Here is a 21,708-nt window from a genome sequence, read left to right as displayed (position 1 = left end):
CCTGCGTTACATCTGTATTATAGTACATACATTACATTATCGTGTACTGATCCTGAGTTACTTCCTGCATTATACTCCAGAACTGCACTCACTATTCTGCTGGTGGAGTCACTATGTACATACATTAGATTACTGATCCTGTACTGATCCTGAGTTACATCCTATATTATATTCCACAGCTGGACTCACTATTCTGCTGGTGCAGTCACTGTGTACATACATTACTGATCCTATACTGATCCTGAGTTACATCCTGTATTATACTCCAGAGCTGCACTCACTATTCTGCTGTTGGAGTCACTATGTACATACATTAGATTACTGATCCTGTACTGATCCTGAGTTATATCCTATATTATATTCCACAGCTGGACTCACTATTCTGCTGGTGCAGTCACTTTGTACATACATTAGTGATTCTGTACTGATCTTGACTTACATTCTGTATTATACTCCAGAGCTGCACTCAATATTCTGCTGGTGCAGTCACTGTGTACATACATTACTGATCCTGCGTTACATCCTGTATTATACCCCAGAGCTCCACTCACTATTCTGCTGGTGCAGTCAAAGTGTACATATATTACATTACGGATCCTGAGTTACATCCTGTATTATACTTCAGAGCTGCACTCACTATTCTGCTGGAGCAGTCACTGCATACATACATTACATTACTTATCCTGAGTTACATCCTGTATTATACTCCAGAGCTGTACTCACTATTCTGCTGGTGCAGTCACTGTGTACATAGATAAATGATCCCGAGTTACATTCTGTATTATATCCCAGAGCTGCACTCACTATTCTGCTGGTGCAGTCACTGTGTACATACATTACTGATCACCGAGTTACATTCTGTATTATACCCCAGAGCTGTACTCACTATTCCGCTGGTGCAGTCACTGTGTACATACATTACATTACTGATCCTGAGTTACATTCTGTATTATATCCCAGAGCTGTACTCACTATTCTGCTGGTGCAGTCACTGTGTACATACATTACTGATCACCGAGTTACATTCTGTATTATACCCCAGAGCTGTACTCACTATTCCGCTGGTGCAGTCACTGTGTACATACATTACTGACCCTGTACTGATCCTGAATTAGGCTAAGTTCACACTTGCGTTTGACAGGTCTGCGTATTTCCTTCTTAAGCTCTGCCTATGCTCCGCCTACTTCCGCATGCATCCTGCGTCGTCTTGTGTACCTATCTTTAAAATTGGGTATGCAGGGACATGCGTTGTATGCAGATGCGTCCGTATGCGGTGTTTTGATGTGCCTGCCGACCGCAAGAAAAAGCAACATGTTTGCGTTCAGTGGGCACGTCAAAACGCCGCATGCGGACGCATCCACATACAACGCATGTCCCTGCGTACCCAATGTAAAAGATAGGTACACAGGCCACATGCGGAAGTAGGTGGAGCTTAGACAGGGCTTAAGGGAGGAAGTACGCAGCCATACGCAGACCAGCCAAACGCAAGTGTGAACCCGGCTTTACATCTTGTATTATACTCCAGAGCTGCACTCACTATTCTGATGATGCAGTCACTGTGTACGTACATTACATTACTGATCCTGAGTTACATCCTGTATTATACCCCAGAGCTCCACTCACTATTCTGCTGGTGCAGTCAAAGTGTACATACATTACATTACGGATCCTTAGTTACATCCTGTATTATACTTCAGAGCTGCACTCACTATTCTGCTGGAGCAGTCACTGTATACATACATTACATTACTTATCCTGAGTTACTTCCTGTATTATACTCCAGAACTGCACTCACTATTCTGCTGGAGCAGTCACTGTATACATACATTACATTACTTATCCTGAGTTACATCCTGTATTATACCCCAGAGCTCCACTCACTATTCTGCTGGTGCAGTCACTGTGTACATACATTACATTACTGATCCTGACTTATATTCTGTATTATACTCCAGAGCTGCACTCACTATTCTGCTGGTGAAGTAACTGTGTACATACATTACATTACTGATCCTGAGTTACATCCTGTATTATACTCCAGAGCTGTACTCATTATTCTGCTGATGCAGTCACTGTGTACATACATTAATGATCCCGAGTTACATTCTGTAGTATACCCCAGAGCTGCACTCACTATTCTGCTGGTGCAGTCACTGTGTACATACATTACTGATCCTGAGATACATCCTGTATTATACTCCAGAGCTGCACTCACTATTCTGCTGGTGGAGTCACTGTGTACATACATTACATTACTGATCCCGAGTTACATCCTGTATTATACTCCAGAGCTGCACTCACTATTCTACTTTTTACAGTATAGTGAGTGCAGATCTGGAGTATAATGCAAAATGTAATTCAGCGTCAGTGCAGGATAAGTAATGAACCGTATATACTCATATATAAGCCGAGATTTTCAGCACAATTCTTTGTGCTGAAAACACCCCCCTCGGCTTATACACGAGTCAATTGTCCAGAACGCTGGCGGGGGAGCGGACATCATACTCACCCTCCGTCGCTGCATCTCCATTGTCATGGCGCCAGCAGCTCTCCTCTCTTCTTCCATGACAACGGAGATGCACGGACGGAGATGCAGGCACCAGGAGGGTGAGTATGACTTTGAGTGGGGGGGCAATGTGAGCCATGCATACAACCAGGGGAAGTGGGGAGCCAAGCCATGCGGGACAGGGGGAGCTGACTAATGTGGGACCGGGGGAGCTGAGCAATGCGGGACCAGGGGAGCTGAGCAATGCGTGACCAGGGGAGCTTAGCTATGCTGGACCGGGGGAGCTGAGCAATGCGGGACCGGGGGAGCTGAGAAATGCGGGATCGGGGGAGCTGAGAAATGCGGGATCGGGGGAGCTGAGCAATGCGGGACCGGGGGAGCTGAGCTATGCTGGACCAGGGGAGCTGAGCTATGCTGGACTGGGGGAGCTGAGCTATGCGGGACCGGGAGAGCTGAGCAATACAGAACCAGGGGAGCTGAGCAATGCGGGACCGGGGGAGCTGAGCAATGCGGGACCAGGGGAGCCATGCATACAACAGGGGGAGCCACATACCAGGACAGGACAGGACGAGCCACATACCAGGACAGGACAGGGGGAGCCACATACCAGGAAAGGACAGGAGGAGCCACACATAGAAGCACAGGACAGGGGGAGCCACATACTAGGACAGGACAGGGGGAGCCACACATACCAGGACAGGACAGGGGGAGCCACACATACCAGGACAGGACAGGAGGAGCCACGCATAGCAGGACAGGGATGAGGGGGAAAATGCATACCCGGCTTATACTCGAGTCAATAAGCTTACCCAGTTTTCCGTGGCAAAAGTATGCCTCCACTTATACTCGAGTATATACGGCAATATATGTGCACAGTGAGTGCAGCTCTGGAGCATAGTAATGGCTACACAGCTTTACGCCATGACACTGCAGACTGCCATCAATTATATGTGCTAAGTTGTGTGACCACCTAGAATGGCTGCCATTACTAACCCCCAGCCTCTGCTGCCTGTGCAGGGGGTGAAGATATCAGAATATATTTCTATCTTACCTGTATACTGTAATCCTCGGTATTCGCTAATGGCCCCGGGAGGTTTCAAATTAGGCCAGTAATGAAAAAGCATTTGTACTGCTGGGGGTTTCACTTGGGAGGGTCCATAAGCGATTACATAAAGTAAATCCTACGGGGAAAAAATGTATATTAGAAGAATCCATGATGTAGTGCAGTGTCCAAAAGGAAATATGCAGTAACTCTGCTAACGGACACTGAATAAAGACTGGTCAGAAGCTCCCACTGCTCATACTGGTCAGACCCTATAGTGTCTGCACTGAACCTTTACTGCAGGTGGCCCTCTCATACTTCCCCCATGTTCTCCAGCTTCTTACTTACTTTCCACACCTCCTGCTTATACTTCATGAGACATTCCAGCAGCTGGCAGTGGTATACTGGGGAGAACGGGCAGGAAAAAGACTAGTGTTATTTAGATTTTCTGGTTCTGTGTAAAGGTGTATTCTAAGACTCCAATTCACTAACAGCAAACACAAAAATCAAATCACAGCGTCTAATAGCAAATGGAAGAAGTGATTTTGATAAGGGGATAAGGGAGACTACCTGAAGGTCTTATACAGTGTTGTGCAAAAGTATTAGGCAGGGGTTGCTGCAGAATAAAAAGCTTTCACTAACAGAAAAGTTAATAATTTTAGCAATTAACAAAATGCAAAGTGAATGAAGAAAAGAGAAATGTAAATCCCATGGGTATATGGTGACCATACATCACCTCCATCATCAATATCTGGGGACTGCCCTTCACCTCCCTCATAAATATTTGGTGACCGCCCAACTCCTGCATCATCAGTATATGGTGACCGCCCTTCGCCTCCATCATTGGTATCTGGTGACCGCCCGTCACCTCCATCATCAGCATCTGATGACTGCCCGTCACCTCCATCATCAGTATCTGGTGACCGCCTGTCGCCTCCATCATCAGTATCTGGTGACCGCCCGTCACCTCCATCATCAGTATCTGGTGACCGCCTGTCACCTCCTTCATCAGTATCTGGTGACCGCCCATCACCTTCATCATCAGTATCTGGTGACTGCCCATCACCTCCATCATCAGTATCTGGTGACCGCCCATCACCTACATTGTTTCTTCTCGTCACCTGCACGCAGTTTATGAATGAATTTGGCAGGAGGTTGTCCCAAACATCTTGGAAAACTGACCACAGATCTTCTGTGGATGTTAGTCAGTTTTCCAAGAAGTCTGTAACAACCACCTGCCGAGTTCCTCAATAAACAACGTGCAAGTGCTGAGAAAAAGTGATGAAGGCATCTCCATACTACTGCCATACAGGTTCTGTATATTGTTGAACACAGCAGATCAGCTACTGTTCACTTGAATGGAAGATAAAGCACAATACGTCACAGCAGCCGCTAAACAATGACCAAGGCTGCTGTGATCTGCTCTGTACATAGCTCTTACTGCGGCTGGATGTAAGAAAAGTCAAGAGTCAGACCTCCATCAATCTCCCACCAATATGTCATCAATATAAGACTGAAAACCCCTTTAATGCCACCATGGACACTCTCATGGGGGTTTAGACCATGGTAGGGGAAGGGTGACAAAGGATCTGGAACAAAGTGGTTAAGATCTTGAGGATATCTTTTATACAGCAACCTTAATTTGAGTCTGTCACCCTCAAGATGCAAACTCAGCTACTTGAACATTTATATAGAGGATCTCCTGTTCTGTCAGTCTGTGAACGCCACTACCTAAGGGCATTTTCACACGTCGTGATATTCCTTGTCCTGGAAAAAAACAGTAATGGAAGCATCTGCATCCGTGTTTGTGTGTTTAATATGTGTTGCATGCGTGTGCCGACCGTGTACCGAATCAGTATCACACAGGTGCTGAAGACAGCTCTCATCACTCTGCCCTGCTCGCGCTGTAATCAGAGCTGTTCTCAACTGTTAACAGTGAGCCCAGGCTGATGAGCATTGAAAAGCCGCCGCCTGCGCTATAAATATAATAATATGAATATAATAATAATAAGAAAATGACGTGGGGTTCCCCTGTATTTTTGATAACCAGCCAGGAAAAACTGACAGGTGTGGGCTGCAAACCTCAGGTGTCAGCATTAGCAAGGCTGGTTATCAAGAGTAGAGGGGTCCCAACGCCGTATTTTTAAATTCAATTTTTGACAACCAGCCAAGCTAAAGCAGGCAGCTCGGGGCTGGTATTCTCAGGCTAGTATGGGGACATGGATATTGCTCACCCAGCCTAAAAATAGCAGTCCCCAGCTGCCCAGAAAAGGCGCATCTATTAGATGTGCCAATTCTGACAATTTGCCAAGCTCTTCCCACTTGCCCACTTAAAACAAAAATAAAAATCAATCATATCCCTCATCTGAGCAGGAGTGAACTCACTGAGCTATGTTTACTGCAGTGAACTCACTGACTTTCTCCTGGTGCTGAGGTCACCGCAGTTCAGCCCAGAAGGGAACGCAGCCTCAGAGACTGGCGGTAACCTCGATGACCGATGATGCTGCCCTCGCAGTAGCTCATTCATAAGTGGTTCTCAGCCTAGACGATGGCATCTTGGCACCATTTAGGTTGAAAACTGTTTATCCCCAGATATGGATTACGGTGTGGGACAGAACGACACCGGACAGGTGAGGTATATGGTTGTTTTTTTATTTCTGTTTTATTACAGGAGACGAGGGATTCAGTTGAATTAGGCATTAGGTGACTATAGCTGTGTTTGTTATTTTTAATAATAAAGGAAAAGTGTGTTATGTTTTTGTCACGGAATATATAATGACCCCACAAGGGGTCGGTCAGCGGATGGCACGACACACACACACACAACGGGATGGTATAGGGGAGAGGAAGGCCCTACCGATAGGGAATGAGGGATGGTCACCACCTGAACTCAAACCTAAGTCTGTCACTGCACTAATGCCCTACGTGGGTCCTTCCCCCCACCGCCATCAGGAACCTCATCCCTCGCTGTCAACTCACACTGTCCTGGCTAGTGCACCGGCCGGCAAGAGCGCTAGTCTCGCCACTACAAATGGTAACAAACACAGGGGACAGTGACAAACAAGAGAGGGACAAGGAATAAGCACAACACAGAAACAGGACTCCAAAACTCCAGAAATAGCTGACACCAGACAACTGCAACTCCACGGCTAGTCTTCATAGAAAAACTATCACTAACAGTCAGCTGATGACCATTTACAGGATAGTGGGAGTGGTCACCACCCACATCAGCTGACCCAGCACTCTGCAGTTGCAGCAAATTGCCAGCGAGGGACAAACTGACATTAACCCCCGCTGGTCCTGAAAGTAAAAGAGCTACATTTAAAACAGAGTGGATTCAGAGCTGCCACAAATCCAAAAATGGATCGTGACAGTTTTTATTTCAATTAAAAGACTTTATTCTGGCTGTGTGTTTATTGATAATACAACTATAGGGTTAGTAATGGATAAGTGTCTTATAGACCCCTCTCTATTACTAAGTCATGGGCTTGATGTCACCAGACAATACTGTCATGCCCTCAGCCGCAGGTTCGGTCTCCGCTGTGCAGGGAGACCGGCGCCTATCACACAGCCTTACTTACCCTGTCCGTGGCTCCAGACGATCTGCGGCTTCTTTCTCTGCTAAGAACCTGCATCCTCTTGGCAGGTCTCCTGGAAATGCTCTTAGGAGCCGCGCCCCGCTTCCTGCACATACTTGAAACAGCAGGACACCTGTTCGCTATTAGGGTCGTCTGTGTTATGATGCTCTGTGCATAAAAAGCACCCTTCCCTTTAGGGAGGTGCCTGGGCTATGTGTTCATTCTTTGGATTGTTGCCGCAGCTCTGCTGTGCTCTGCACTTTACTTATGTCTCTATTTTCACAGAGTCCTCTTCTGGTGAATCCCATTCTGGACTTCTCTGGTCTCTCCGGTTCTCACTCCAGGTTGTCTTGCCTCTCCTCATGGAATCCTCCAGATCCTGCTACCAGTGGAAACTACCTTGCTGGATTTCATGGAGCTTCTGGGATTGTCCCCACCAGCTGGCCCAAGTATTCTACTGTGTTGCTAGTTTGTCAGTATGGGTCGTCCTCTGGTCCTGGATTCGTAGCATTCAGGCCACCTGGTGTTGTGACGGGGGAATCCCTGTATAGGGGTACACCTTGCCCGGTGCTCCACTACGTGGTACAGTGCTGTGATCCAGAGGTTCTTTCCCTCTGACACCTGTTTCCTTTTTGTTAATAAATATCTTCTGGTTTATGAGATCTACTCTCCTGTCTTTTGAGTATCGGGTATAGAGCCGCCACTGCACCATCACTGGTCTAGTGAGTCCACTTTACCTTGTCACACCCTGTGGGCGTAACAGTTAGCCCAGGCCATGGACTCCGCTGATACCCGATACTCAGTCCAGAGAGAGCTAGCTGCGCTTTGTCAAAGCCAGGATCAGCTAGTTTCCTTCATGCAAACTCTGGATACCCGCTTATCTACTCTACAGGCTACCGAGTCCACCAACGTGACCCAGCTAGCAGAGCTCCGTCTGGAATTCAATCGCCAACATGAGACGCAGGCCCGCTTGTTGGACTACATGACCTCTGTGGATGACTGGTTAACTAAGGTACAGCATCCTACGCTTGAGCCCACCATGAGACACTGTCCTCCTCGTCTCTGCAAGCCTCCTCGTTACTATGGTGACCCCAAGTTGTGCAGAGGATTTCTTAACCTATGCTTGCTGCATTTTCGTTTTTTGCCTCAGCATTTTCAGACAGACATGGCCAAGGTGGCTTTCCTTGCCTCTCATCTGGAGGGAGAGGTTTTAGCTTGGTTCAACCCCCTAATGGAGCGGAATGATCCCATCGTGTCTGATCTGCAGGTATTCTTGGACACGTTCCGCAAGATATTTGATGAGCCTGGTCGTGTCACATCTGCCATGGAGTCTCTCTTTGATTTGCAACAGGGCTCTCTGTCTGTCGGTCAGTATGCCGTTTCCGTACCTTGGCTTCGGAGCTCCAGTGGACCAATGAGCCCCTGGTCGGAGTCTTCCGGCGAGGGTTGTCTGGAAGAGTCAAGGACGAATTGGCAGGCAGGGACCTACCCGAGACCCTGGATGATCTTATATCCCTCGCCATTCGGATTGACATGCGTCTTCAGCAGCGCTCCAGAGAGAGGCTTCTCGAGAAGCAATTTCCTCATCCAGCGTCTTCTTCACCGAAACCTCGGTTTCCGTGTCCTGCTCCGGTCTTTAAGGATGTGCCCATGGAGCTTGACCGCGTGAGGGTGAAGAGGAATCAGCAGGAGGAAATTCCCACTAGGAATCCATATCGTTATGGTGGACGCTCCACTTCCGGTCAATGCAGTGGAACTGAGAGGTCAGAAGAACTCTTCCGCCTAGGACAGGTAAGGGAGACCTCCCTAGGTGAGAATGACTCTTCTCTCCCGCTAACCATATCCATACAGGTAATCTTCGGGAAGGTGCGGTTCTCCGAGACAGCCTAACTGGACTCTGGATCTGGTGGAAATTTCATCCAGCAAGCTGTGGCCAGGCAGTTCGGGATTCCAATTGTCCCACTGCAGCGGTCCTGGCGCATCATCTCCGTAGATGGTAGACCCCTGAAAGATGCCATTATCGGTATCACCGAAGAGGTGGAGCTTCAAATCGGAGCACTACACAAGGAAAAGATTACCTTCTATGTGTTACCGAATCTTTCTCCACCATTCCTTCTAGGTCTTCCGTGGCTGCGCCTCCACGAACCTGTTCTGGATTGGCGGTCTGGAGATGTCCTTCGATGGGGTCAGTCTTGTCACGAACACTGCCTCATACCAGTACGGCCTGGTTCTACCCCACGGCCTCCGGCAGCTTTACCCGGGTTACCGTCTGCCTACTGGTCCTTCGCAGATGTATTCAACAAGAGGAAAGCCGAGACACTTCCACCGCACAGGCCTTACAATTGCCCCATCGATCTTATCCCTGGATCTACTCCGCCTCGAGGTAGGATCTACCCTCTTTCTCCTACTGAGACTCAAGCCATGTCCGATTACATCAAGGAGAATTTGGCTCGAGGGTTTATCCAGAAGTCCTCCTCCCCAGCTGGAGCTGGGTTCTTCTTCGTCAAGAAGAAAGATGGGTCTCTTCGCCCATGCATCGACTACCGTGGTCTCAACCTTATAACGGTAAAGAACAGATACCCACTTCCCTTAATTCCTGAGCTCTTTGATCGGCTTCGAGGTTCCAGGATTTTCACCAAGTTGGATCTCCGTGGGGCTTACAACCTCGTCAGGATACGATCCGGGGATGAGTGGAAAACCACCTTCAACACGCGAGATGGTCATTACGAATATCTAGTCATGCCTTTCGGGTTAAGCAATGCTCCCGCCGTTTTTCAGGAGTTTGTCAATGATGTATTTCGTGACCTGCTCTATGTTTCTGTGGTGGTGTATCTGGATGACATCCTGGTGTTTTCTCCCGACTTACCAACTCACAGGAGGAATGTTCATCTAGTTCTTCAAAGATTGAGGGAGAATCGTCTCTACGCAAAGTTTGAGAAATGTCTGTTTGAACGGAGGTCTTTACCCTTTCTTGGCTATATTATTTCCGATACAGGTCTCGAGATGGATCCAGAGAAGGTTTCTGCCGTGTTAAAGTGGCCAAAACCTGAGGGAATCAAGGCCATTCAGCGGTTCCTAGGATTCGCCAACTACTATCGGCAATTCATTCCACAATTCTCCTCTCTGGTAAGACCACTCACTGCCCTGACTTGTAAAGGAGCCAAACCAAAGGATTGGACTCCTGAGGCAGAATCAGCTTTCGCCTCCCTCAAACAAGCCTTCTCAACCGCCCCAGCTCTTCATCGGCCTATGATCAACAAACAGTTTTTCCTTGAAGTGGACGCTTCGTCATCCGGATCCGGAGCAGTCCTCACACAAAAATTGCCTACTGGTAAGATGGTGACCTGTGGTTTCTTCTCCAAGGCATTTACACCCTGTGAACGTAACTACTCAATTGGTGATAGAGAGTTACTAGCAATTAAGCTAGCCTTAGAGGAATGGCGATATCTGCTTGAAGGCGCAGTTCATCCAGTCATCATTTACACTGATCATAAGAATCTGTCCTATCTTCAGTCTGCTCAAAGACTCAATCCTTGCCAGGCTCGTTGTTCATTGTTCTTTGCTCGGTTCAATTTCTCTCTCCATTTCCGTCCTGCAGAGAAGAATATCAAAGTCGATGCGCTTTCCAGGTCCTTCTTGTCTGACGACCTTGAAGAGGAGCTTCAGCATATCACTGAACCATCCAAGATGATCACGGTGGCTCCAGTCAGGCTGTCGCAACTCCCTCCCGGTAAGACCCTTGTAACTGAAAGAGACAAGAAGCGAGTTTTACACTGGGGCCATTCTTCTAAGCTTGCCGGACAAGCTGGTCAAAAGAAGACGTTACAACTAATTTCTCGACACTACTGGTGGTCCACTTTGTGCCAAGATGTTCTGAACTTTGTTGCAGCCTGTTCCTCCTGTGCTCGTAATAAAACACCCAAGAAACTACCAGCCGGTCACCTCCTCCCTCTCCCGATTCCGTATGCTCCCTGGCACCACATTGCCATGGATTTCATCACAGATCTGCCAGCATCATCCGGTTGTACAGTAATCTGGGTTGTTGTAGACCGGTTCTCCAAGATGGGACATTTCACTCCACTGTCTGGTCTTCCTTCCGCTCCTAAACTCGCAAAGCTCTTCATTCAGCATGTCCTTCGGCTTCACGGACTTCCACTCCACATTGTTTCCGACAGAGGAGTCCAATTCATTTCCCGATTCTGGCGGTCCCTCTGTAAACTGTTGGATGTCATTCTGGACTTCTCCTCGGCCTATCACCCACAATCTAATGGCCAAGTGGAGAGAGTGAATCAAGTCCTCACCAACTATCTGCGACACTTCGTGAATGGTCACCACAGCGACTGGGCCGACCTGCTGCCATGGGCTGAGTTTTCCTACAATAATCATGTCGGTGAGTCCTCCTCTAACTCCCCATTTTTTATTGTTTATGGACAGCATCCTAAGATCCCGACTCCACTGCCTTCTTGCTTCCAGCAATCCAGCAGCTGAGTCCCTGGCCAAGGACTTCACAAAAGTCTGGACTGAGACGAGGACCTCACTGGAGCAGGCATCTGTTCGAACCAAGGAACATGCGGATAAGAGACGTCTGGATCCTCCACCTTTCCATCCCGGAGATAAGGTATGGCTGTCTTCCAGGCACATCCGACTTAAAGTCCCTTCTTATAAGCTGGCTCCTCGTTTCATCGGTCCTTTTGAAGTACTCCACCGAATCAACGATGTGTGCTATCGTTTGAAATTGCCTGCCTCCTTACGGATCCATAACTCCTTCCATGTATCCCTGCTGAAACCAGTTGTCCTCAGCCGCTTCACCCAGGATCCTGGTAATTTTCTTTCTCCTGTCGGTTCCGAGGACGTTTATGAAGTGAAGGACATCCTGGCCATGAAGAAAAGAGGGGGCAGGTCCCTCTTTCTGGTTGACTGGAAGGGATACGGTCCTGAGGAGAGATCCTGGGAGCCTGTGGAGAACATTAATGCCCCAGTTCTTCTTAGAAGGTTCCTGACAGGTTTGAAGAAGGGGGGCATAAGGGGGGGTACTGTCATGCCCTCAGCCGCAGGTTCGGTCTCCGCTGTGCAGGGAGACCGGCGCCTATCACACAGCCTTACTCACCCTGTCCGTGGCTCCAGACGATCTGCGGCTTCTTTCTCTGCTAAGAACCTGCATCCTCTTGGCAGGTCTCCTGGAAATGCTCTTAGGAGCCGCGCCCCGCTTCCTGCACATACTTGAAACAGCAGGACACCTGTTCGCTATTAGGGTCGTCTGTGTTATGATGCTCTGTGCATAAAAAGCACCCTCCCCTTTAGGGAGGTGACTGGGCTATGTGTTCATTCTTTGGATTGTTGCCGCAGCTTCAGGCCACGCTCTGCTCTTTACTTATGTCTCTATTTTCACATAGTCCTCTTCTGGTGAATCCCATTCTGGACTTCTCTGGTCTCTCCGGTTCTCACTCCAGGTTGTCTTGCCTCTCCTCACGGAATCCTCCTGATCCTGCTACCAGTGGAAACTACCTTGCTGGATTTCATGGAGCTTCTGGGATTGTCCCCACCAGCTGGCCCAAGTATTCTACTGTGTTGCTAGTTTGTCAGTATGGGTCGTCCTCTGGTCCTGGATTCGTAGCATTCAGGCCACCTGGTGTTGTGACGGGGGAATCCCTGTATAGGGGTACACCTTGCCCGGTGCTCCACTACGTGGTACAGTGCTGTGATCCAGAGGTTCTTTCCCTCTGACACCTGTTTTCCTTTTTGTTAATAAATATCTTCTGGTTTGAGATCTACTCTCCTGTCTTTTGAGTATCGGGTATACAGCCGCCACTGCACCATCAGTGGTCTAGTGAGTCCACTTTACCTTGTCACACCCTGTGGGCGTAACAAATACAAAGATGACATCAACCTCACAAATATGAAACAAATATGAAACCCACATGCAACCGCTACAGGGCAAGTGGGAAGAGGCGGGAAAAGTGCCAGAATCTATTAGATGCGCCTTTTCTGGGTGACTGCGGGCTGCTATTTTTTATACTGGGGGTGGGGGCAATATCCATGGCCCCTTACCAGTCTGAAAATACTAGCCTCCAGCTGTCTGATATAGTTTAGTTGGTTGTCAAAAATGGGGGGAACCCCATGCCATTTTTATTTTATTAATTTAAATAAATAAAAAATGTGATGACCCCTCTATTCTTGATAACCAACCTTGCTAAAGCTGACAGCTGAGTGTTGCAGCCCGCAGCTGTCAGTTTTGCCTGGCTGGCTATCAAAAATACAGGGGAACCGCACATCATTTTTTTTTATTATTTATTAATAGCGCAAGCGGCAGCTGATAAATACACCCATCAGACGCAGCCTGCTCTTGCTGTTATCAGTTGAATACAACATTCTCCCCTGCTAGATCTGATCACAGCACGAACAGGGGAGAAAGATGACTGCTATCTTCAGCACCCAGAGCCACTGCTTCCCAGGTGCCAGTACGTGTCACACAGATGACACACGAATGTCATCCGTGTGCAAGAAAATGGACATGTCAGCGTGTTTTGCCCATGGACACATGGTCCGTGGAAACACACTGACATGTGCACAGACCCATTCACTTGAACGGGTCAACGTGTGTAAGTGTCACCAGGATATGTGAAAACTGTAACCACATGTGCTGAACACACTGAGGTCTGAAAGAGCCCTGAACCTGGAAATGCTGCTGAGACTGAGTGCCGCTGCTTTCCTCCGGTATCAGTTGCACACACAGGATAAGATATTTGAGTTTTGTGAGCGCTCGCTGTGAGAAAGCCGAAATATGATAAATTGGGGGAAGTGACGGGCACTGAGCCATTATTCACACCAAGTGAATTTATCTGCAGCTACAGCACTAATATGTCACTTACTGGTCTGATTATTATAGAGGCAGAGTCAAATTTAGAACTGTTTACATTTGGGTGTGACAGACCCCTTTTACCTAGAAAATTATATCACTCACGAAAACATTGTTGCATTAGCCTCAGTGCCCCGAGCTGCTAGTAACCACTCAAGTCATGGGTCCCTGTTGCTGCACCTTCGACCATGTGCCGACGAAAGCCTGCTTCACATGTTGGCAGGTGACCAGAGCAGTGACTGGAGGGGGTTGTCTAACAGCTCATTTCAATAGTCAAAAGTATTGTGTAGGATTAGAAAAGCATGGCTGCTGTCTTCCAAGACACCCTTGCCTTGCAGGTCAGCTCCATGGACATGAACAGAACGGAGCTGCAGGACCACACGCGACCTGTAAATGGATGTGGTACTTATTCTGAAAGAAAGCAACAGTGTTTTTCACATCATGGACAACCACTATAAGCTGATAAGAAACTTGAACCTTAATTCCCGTCTTGTAGAGGATACGCACCAGGGTTTGTTGTATACTGCATTGCGATCATAAGCATTGAAGATGCGGAGAGGTTGACATGAGCGGGGACGCCACTCTCTCTCCTGCTAGACCCCACTGCAATGAGAAAAGACACTTAGCATTGTGTTCCTGCACTGAGACCTGAGCGGCTCCATAGGGAAGATACTGATACACTGTAACAAACACTGTAGTCATATGAAATCTGCACCATGTGGCAGGGTGAGGCTTGTTTGAGAAGACAGAATCTACATGAACCCACATGCCCTGAGTAATATGCTGTGTGCTTTAGTAGGTCCTTTTTTAAGACCTCTGCTTGATTGCAATGGAAACTTGCACAAGTGCAATGAGGTATAAACTGGCCAGGATTTTTACTTCTGGGTTTAAACCAGAATGTTTCCATTCACTCACGGCAAGCAGAGGTCTTAAAATTGTGAAAAATTTAAACAAAAAGTCTGTTAAAACGCAGAAGAACCTTGGATGAGCCAACGATTTTGCTTCATTGTCTCTGCTCTGATTACTTTTCACATAAGGTGGAAACAGTCAGCAAGTGGCCGTTGACTAACCCTTTGCTCCTGTTGTCCTCCAAGTCTGTATTTTGCACGTTGAAATCATAACATCCTGTACTGAATGGACAGTGGGCTTCATTAGCTCATACCTTGTAGATTTGGATGGTGATATATCAATAATAAAATATTCATAGGATGAACTGTCATTGATATTCACAAAAAATACAAAAATGTTATGAAAATGAAAGCATAAAAATTTTTAACCTACTTGGTGATGGTTTCCACCAAGCAAAGTTTTTAAAACACTTTTCAACAAACCGATAAGAAATAAAAGAAGGGAAAATGTATGTATGAATGTAACCTAAAAGTCAACTAATTACTATTTTCACTCCCACATTTCCTTACTATAATTATTAGATCTTATTAGGCCAGGGTCACACCTAACGTATAAAAATACGGTCCGTTTTTTTACGGCCGAGATACGCAGAAAAGTTAATGCAGCAGCTCCTGGCTGTAAAAGACTGGGAAATGAATGAAATGAAGGTAACGTAGCTTTGGTGACTAGCGGTCCGTCATCGAAGCTGCGCCCCCTGGTGGCATAAACTCATATGAACAGTAGCGTGGGAGTTTTTCTGAATATTTTCTCATGCTACTGTTCATATGAGTTCATGCCATCAGGGGGCGCAGCTTCGGTAACTGTATTTAACCCCTTCAGATGGACTTACAGTTTGGGACATGACTGTACGGTGGACAGGTATGGGATATTGTTGCTTTTTTATTTTGGAATTTTGTTCTAGAAAAACATGATTTTCATGCAGGACAATGCTCCATCACATGCCTCCAACTACTCCACAGCGTGGCTGGCCAGTAACGGTCTCAAAGAAAGAAAAATAATGACATGGCCCCCATGTTCACCTGATCTGAGCCCCATAGAGAACCTGTGGTCCCTCATAAAATGTGAGATCTACAGGGACGGAAAACAGTCCACCTCTCGGAACAGTGTCTGGGAGGCTGTGGTGGCTGCTGCACGCAATGTTCATCGTAAACAGATCAAGCAACTGACAGAATCTATGGATGGAAGGCTGCTGAGTGTCATCATAAAGAAAGGTGTCTATATTGGCCACTAATTTTTTGGGGTTTTGTTTTTGCATGTCAGAAATGTTTATTCCTAAATTTTGTGCAGTTATATTGGTTTACCTGGTGAAAATAAACAAGTGAGATGGGAATATATTTGGTTTTTATTAAGTCGCCTAATAATTCTGCACAGTAATAGTTACCTGCACAAACAGATATCTTCCTAAGATAGCCAAATCTAAAAAACCCCACTCCAACTTCCAAAAATATTAAGCTTTGACATTTATGAGTCTTTTGGGTTGATTGAGAATATAGTTGTTGATCAATAATAAAAATAATCCTCCAAAATACAACTTGCCTAATAATTCTGCACGCAGTGTAGTATAGGTATATACATATACAGTGGGGCAAAAAAGTATTTAGTCAGTCAGCAATAGTGCAAGTTCCACCACTTAAAAAGATGAGAGGCGTCTGTAATTTACATCATAGGTAGACCTCAACTATGGGAGACAAACTGAGAAAAAAAAATCCAGAAAATCACATTGTCTGTTTTTTTATCATTTTATTTGCATCTTATGGTGGAAAATAAGTATTTGGTCAGAAACAAACAATCAAGATTTCTGGCTCTCACAGACCTGTAACTTCTTCTTTAAGAGTCTTTAAGAGTCTCCTCTTTCCTCCACTCATTACCTGCAGTAATGGCACCTGTTTAAACTTGTTATCAGTATAAAAAGACACCTGTGCACACCCTCAAACAGTCTGACTCCAAACTCCACTATGGTGAAGACCAAAGAGCTGTCAAAGGACACCAGAAACAAAATTGTAGCCCTGCACCAGGCTGGGAAGACTGAATCTGCAATAGCCAACCAGCTTGGAGTGAAGAAATCAACAGTGGGAGCAATAATTAGAAAATGGAAGACATACAAGACCACTGATAATCTCCCTCGATCTGGGGCTCCACACAAAATCCCACCCCGTGGGGTCAGAATGATCACAAGAACGGTGAGCAAAAATCCCAGAACCACGCGGGGGGACCTAGTGAATGAACTGCAGAGAGCTGGGACCAATGTAACAAGGCCTACCATAAGTAACACACTACGCCACCATGAACTCAGATCCTGCAGTGCTAGACGTGTCCCACTGCTTAAGCCAGTACATGTCCGGGCCCGTCTGAAGTTTGCTAGAGAGCATTTGGATGATCCAGAGGAGTTTTGGGAGAATGTCCTATGGTCTGATGAAACCAAACTGGAACTGTTTGGTAGAAACACAACTTGTCATGTTTGGAGGAAAAAGAATACTGAGTTGCATCCATCAAACACCATACCTACTGTAAAGCATGGTGGTGGAAACATCATGCTTTGGGGCTGTTTCTCTGCAAAGGGGCCAGGACGACTGATCCAGGTACATGAAAGAATGAATGGGGCCATGTATCGCGAGATTTTGAGTGCAAACCTCCTTCCATCAGCAAGGGCATTGAAGATGAAACGTGGCTGGGTCTTTCAACATGACAATGATCCAAAGCACACCGCCAGGGCAACGAAGGAGTGGCTTCGTAAGAAGCATTTCAAGGTCCTGGAGTGGCCTAGCCAGTCTCCAGATCTCAACCCTATAGAAAACCTTTGGAGGGAGTTGAAAGTCTGTGTTGCCAAGTGAAAAGCCAAAAACATCACTGCTCTAGAGGAGATCTGCATGGAGGAATGGGCCAACATACCAACAACAGTGTGTGGCAACCTTGTGAAGACTTACAGAAAACGTTTGACCTCTGTCATTGCCAACAAAGGATATATTACAAAGTATTGAGATGAAATTTTGTTTCTGACCAAATACCGTATATACTCGAGTATAAGCCGAGATTTTCAGCCCAAATTTTTGGGCTGAAAGTGCCCCCCTCGGCTTATACTCGAGTCACGGTAGCGGTGGGGTCGGCGGGTGAGGGGGTGAGGGCGCTGAGGTATACTTACCTAGTCCCAGCGATCCTCGCGCTGTCCCTGCCGTCCCACGGGCTTCGGCGCTGCAGTTTCTTCCTCTCTTCAGCGGTCACGTGGGACCGCTCATTACAGAAATGAATAAGCGGCTCCACCTCCCATAGGGGCGGAGCCGCTTATTCATTTCTCTAATCAGCGGTGCCGGTGACCGCTGATAGAGAAAGAAGCTGCGGCACCGAAGACAGGAGGGGACAGCGCGAGGATCGCCAGGACTAGGTGAGTATAGCATATTCACCTGTCCTCGTTCCAGCCGCCGGGCGCCGATCCATCTTCCCGGCCGGCGCCTCCATCTTCCCGGCGTCTCTGCTCTCTGACTGTTCAGGCAGGGGGCGCGATGACGCATACAGTGTGCGCGGCGCCCTCTGCCTGATCAGTCAGAGCAGAGACGCCGGGAAGATGGAGGCGCCGGAACGAGACGCCGGGAGCTGCAATCAAGGGAGGTGAGTATGTGTTTTTTTTTCTTTATTGCGGCAGTAGCAGCGGCAGCACAAATTTATGTGGAACATCTATGGGGCACAGTGAACGGTGCAGAGCACCGTATATGGCACAGCACAGCTATGGGGCACAGTGAACGGTGCAGAGCACCGTATATGGCACAGCACAGCTATGGGGCACAGTGAACGGTGCAGAGCACCGTATATGGCACAGCACAGCTATGGGGCACAGTGAACGGTGCAGAGCACCGTATATGGCACAGCACAGCTATAGGGCACAGTGAACGGTGCAGAGCACCGTATATGGCACAGCACAGCTATGGGGCACAGTGAACGGTGCAGAGCACCGTATATGGCACAGCACAGCTATGGGGCACAGTGAACGGTGCAGAGCACCGTATATGGCACAGCACAGCTATGTATGGGGCACAGTGAACGGTGCAGAGCACCGTATATGGCACAGCACAGCTATGGGGCACAGTGAACGGTGCAGAGCACCGTATATGGCACAGCTATGGGGCACAGTGAACGGTGCAGAGCACCGTATATGGCACAGCTAGGGGGCACAATGAACGGTGCAGAGCACTATATGGTTCACACCTATGGGGAAATATGAACGGTGCAGAGCACTATATGGCACAGCTATGGGGAAATAATGATCTATTTTTATTTTTGAAATTCACCGGTAAATGCTGCATTTCCACCCTAGGCTTATACTCGAGTCAATAAGTTTTCCCAGTTTTTTGTGGCAAAATTAGGGGGGTCGGCTTATACTCGGGTCGGCTTATACTCGAGTATATACGGTACTTATTTTCCACCATAATATGCAAATAAAATGTTAAAAAAACAGACAATGTGATTTTCTGGATTTTTTTTTCTCAGTTTGTCTCCCATAGTTGAGGTCTCCCTATGATGTAAATTACAGACGCCTCTCATCTTTTTAAGTGGTGGAACTTGCACTATTGCTGACTGACTAAATACTTTTTTGCCCCACTGTATATGTCATTGACACACATATATATATTTATATTTCATACAGAGCTAGATAGCATAAAGGCCAGTAATTCAATTGTTGGCTTTTGCTAAGTCCTTACCGAACCCGACAGGATATGAGACATGGTTTACATACAGTAAACCATTTCATATCTGTTAGATTTTTACATATTCCTCACTAATAATGTTATTAGTTTGTGTGTGCAAAATTTGGGAGCTCTAGGTGTTAAAATAAAGGGTTAAATCACAGAAAAAACTGGCGTGGGCTCCAGTGCAATTTTCTCCGCCGGAGTGGGAAAGCTAGTGACTGAGGGCAGATATTAATAGCCTAAAGAGGGACCATGGTTATTTGCCCCCTTGCTAAAAACATCTGCCCCCAGCCACCCCAGAAAAGGCACATCTGTAAGATGCACCTATTCTGGCACTTAGCCTCTCTCTTCCCACTCCCCTGTAGTGGTGGGATATGGGGTAATAAGGGGTTAATGTCACCTTGCTATTGTAAGGTGACATTAAGCCTGGTTAATAATGGAGAGGAGTCAATAAGACACCTATCCATTATTAATCCAATAGTACGAAATGGTTAATAAAACACACACACATTATTAAAAAGTATTTTAATGAAATAAAGACACAGGGTGTTTATAATTTTATTATACTCTTAATCCACCTGAAGACCCTTGTCACCTGACACAGAGTTAAAAAAAACAAACAACAATATTCCATGCCTTCCGTCGTTACAGTCTTGTCCCACGCTGTAAATCCATCTGAAGGGGTTAAATCATTTTACACCCAGGAGCTCTGCTAATGCAGCCGCCCCTGCCTGTAAAACCTGGTGAATGAATGGAATGCAGGGGAATGTACTGTAGTTACCTCGAGTCGCGGTGATGCGCCCTCTGCTGGATGAACTTATATGAACTCGAGCTTGGGAACTTTTCAGAATATTTTCCCACGATCGAGTTCATATGAGGGGTTGGGATTGGGACCATCAGTTGTGTTGAGCAGAAGCATGGTGGATGCCCAACTGATAGTCCTACTGAATAAACTGTTAGAAATTGTATTATGGCAAGAAAAAAGCAGCTAAGAAAAACAAGTGGCCATCATTACTTTAAGAAATGAAGGTCAGTCAGTGCAAAAAATTGGGGATACTTTGAAAGTGTCCCCAAGTGCAGTGGCAAAAACCATCAAGCGCTACAAAGAAACTAGCTCACATGAGGACCGCCCCAGGAAAGGAAGACCAAGAGTCACCTCTGTTTCCGAGGAAAAGTTTATCCGAGTTACCAGCCTCAGAAATCGCAGGTTAACAGCAGCTCAGATTAGAGACCAGGTCAATGCCACACAGAGTTCTAGCAGCAGACACATCTCTACAACAACTGTTAAGAGGAGACTTTGTGCAGCAGGCCTTCATGGTAAAATAGCTGCTAGGAAACCACTGCTAAGGACAGGCAACAAGCAGAAGATACTTGTTTGGGCTAAAGAACACAAGGAATGGACATTAGACCAGTGGAAATCTGTGCTTTGGTCTAATGAGTTCAAATTTGAGATCTTTGGATCCAACCACCGTGTCTTTGTGCGACGCAGAAAAGGTGAACGGATGGACTCTACATGCCTGATTCTCACCGTGAAGCATGGAGGAGGAGGTGTGATGGTGTGGGAGTTCTTTGCTGGTGACACTGTTGGGGATTTATTCAAAATTGAAGGCATACTAAACCAGCATGGCTACCACAGCATCTTGCAGCAGCATGCTATTCCATCCGGTTTGCGTTTAGTTGGACTATCATTCATTTTTCAACAGGACAGTGACCCCAAACACACCTCCAGGCTGATAAGAGCTATTTGACCAAGACGGAGAGTGATGGGGTGCTACGCCAGATGACCTGGCCTCCACAGTCACCAGACCTGAATTCAATCGAGATGGTTTGGGGTGAGCTGGACCTCAGAGTGAAGGCAAAAGGGCCAACAAGTGCTAAGCATCTCTGGGAACTCTTTCAAGATTGTTGGAAGACCATTTCCGGTGACTACCTCTTGAAGCTCATCAAGAGAATGCCAAGAGTGTTCAAAGCAGTCATCAAAGCAAAAGGTGGCTACTTTGAAGAAGCTAGAATATAAGACATATTTTCAGTTGTTTCACACTTTTTTGTTAAGTATATAATTCCACGTGTTGATTCATAGTTTTGATGCCTTTAGTCATGAAAATACAGAAAAATCTTTAAATGAGAAGGTGTGTCCA

The 21,708-nt window shown here is 46.8% G+C and overlaps 1 protein-coding gene across 1 annotated transcript in view; it reads right to left on the bottom strand.

Annotated features, from left to right (window-relative positions):
- The window catches only part of UNC79 (unc-79 homolog, NALCN channel complex subunit), a 305,852-nt gene that overhangs the window by 196,992 nt on the left and 87,152 nt on the right, over nucleotides 1–21,708 (bottom strand). Inside the window, exons 5-7 of the mRNA XM_069737139.1 lie at nucleotides 14,490–14,585; nucleotides 3,897–3,952; nucleotides 3,558–3,687 (exon numbers count right to left, since the gene is read on the bottom strand). Coding sequence (XP_069593240.1) covers nucleotides 3,558–3,687; nucleotides 3,897–3,952; nucleotides 14,490–14,585 — 282 coding nt within the window. The remainder of the gene's footprint in view (nucleotides 1–3,557; nucleotides 3,688–3,896; nucleotides 3,953–14,489; nucleotides 14,586–21,708) is intronic.

The sequence above is a fragment of the Ranitomeya imitator genome, chromosome 1 (assembly GCF_032444005.1).
Source record: "Ranitomeya imitator isolate aRanImi1 chromosome 1, aRanImi1.pri, whole genome shotgun sequence".
NCBI lineage: Eukaryota > Metazoa > Chordata > Amphibia > Anura > Dendrobatidae > Ranitomeya > Ranitomeya imitator.
This window is presented reverse-complemented; position numbering and strand designations above follow the sequence as displayed.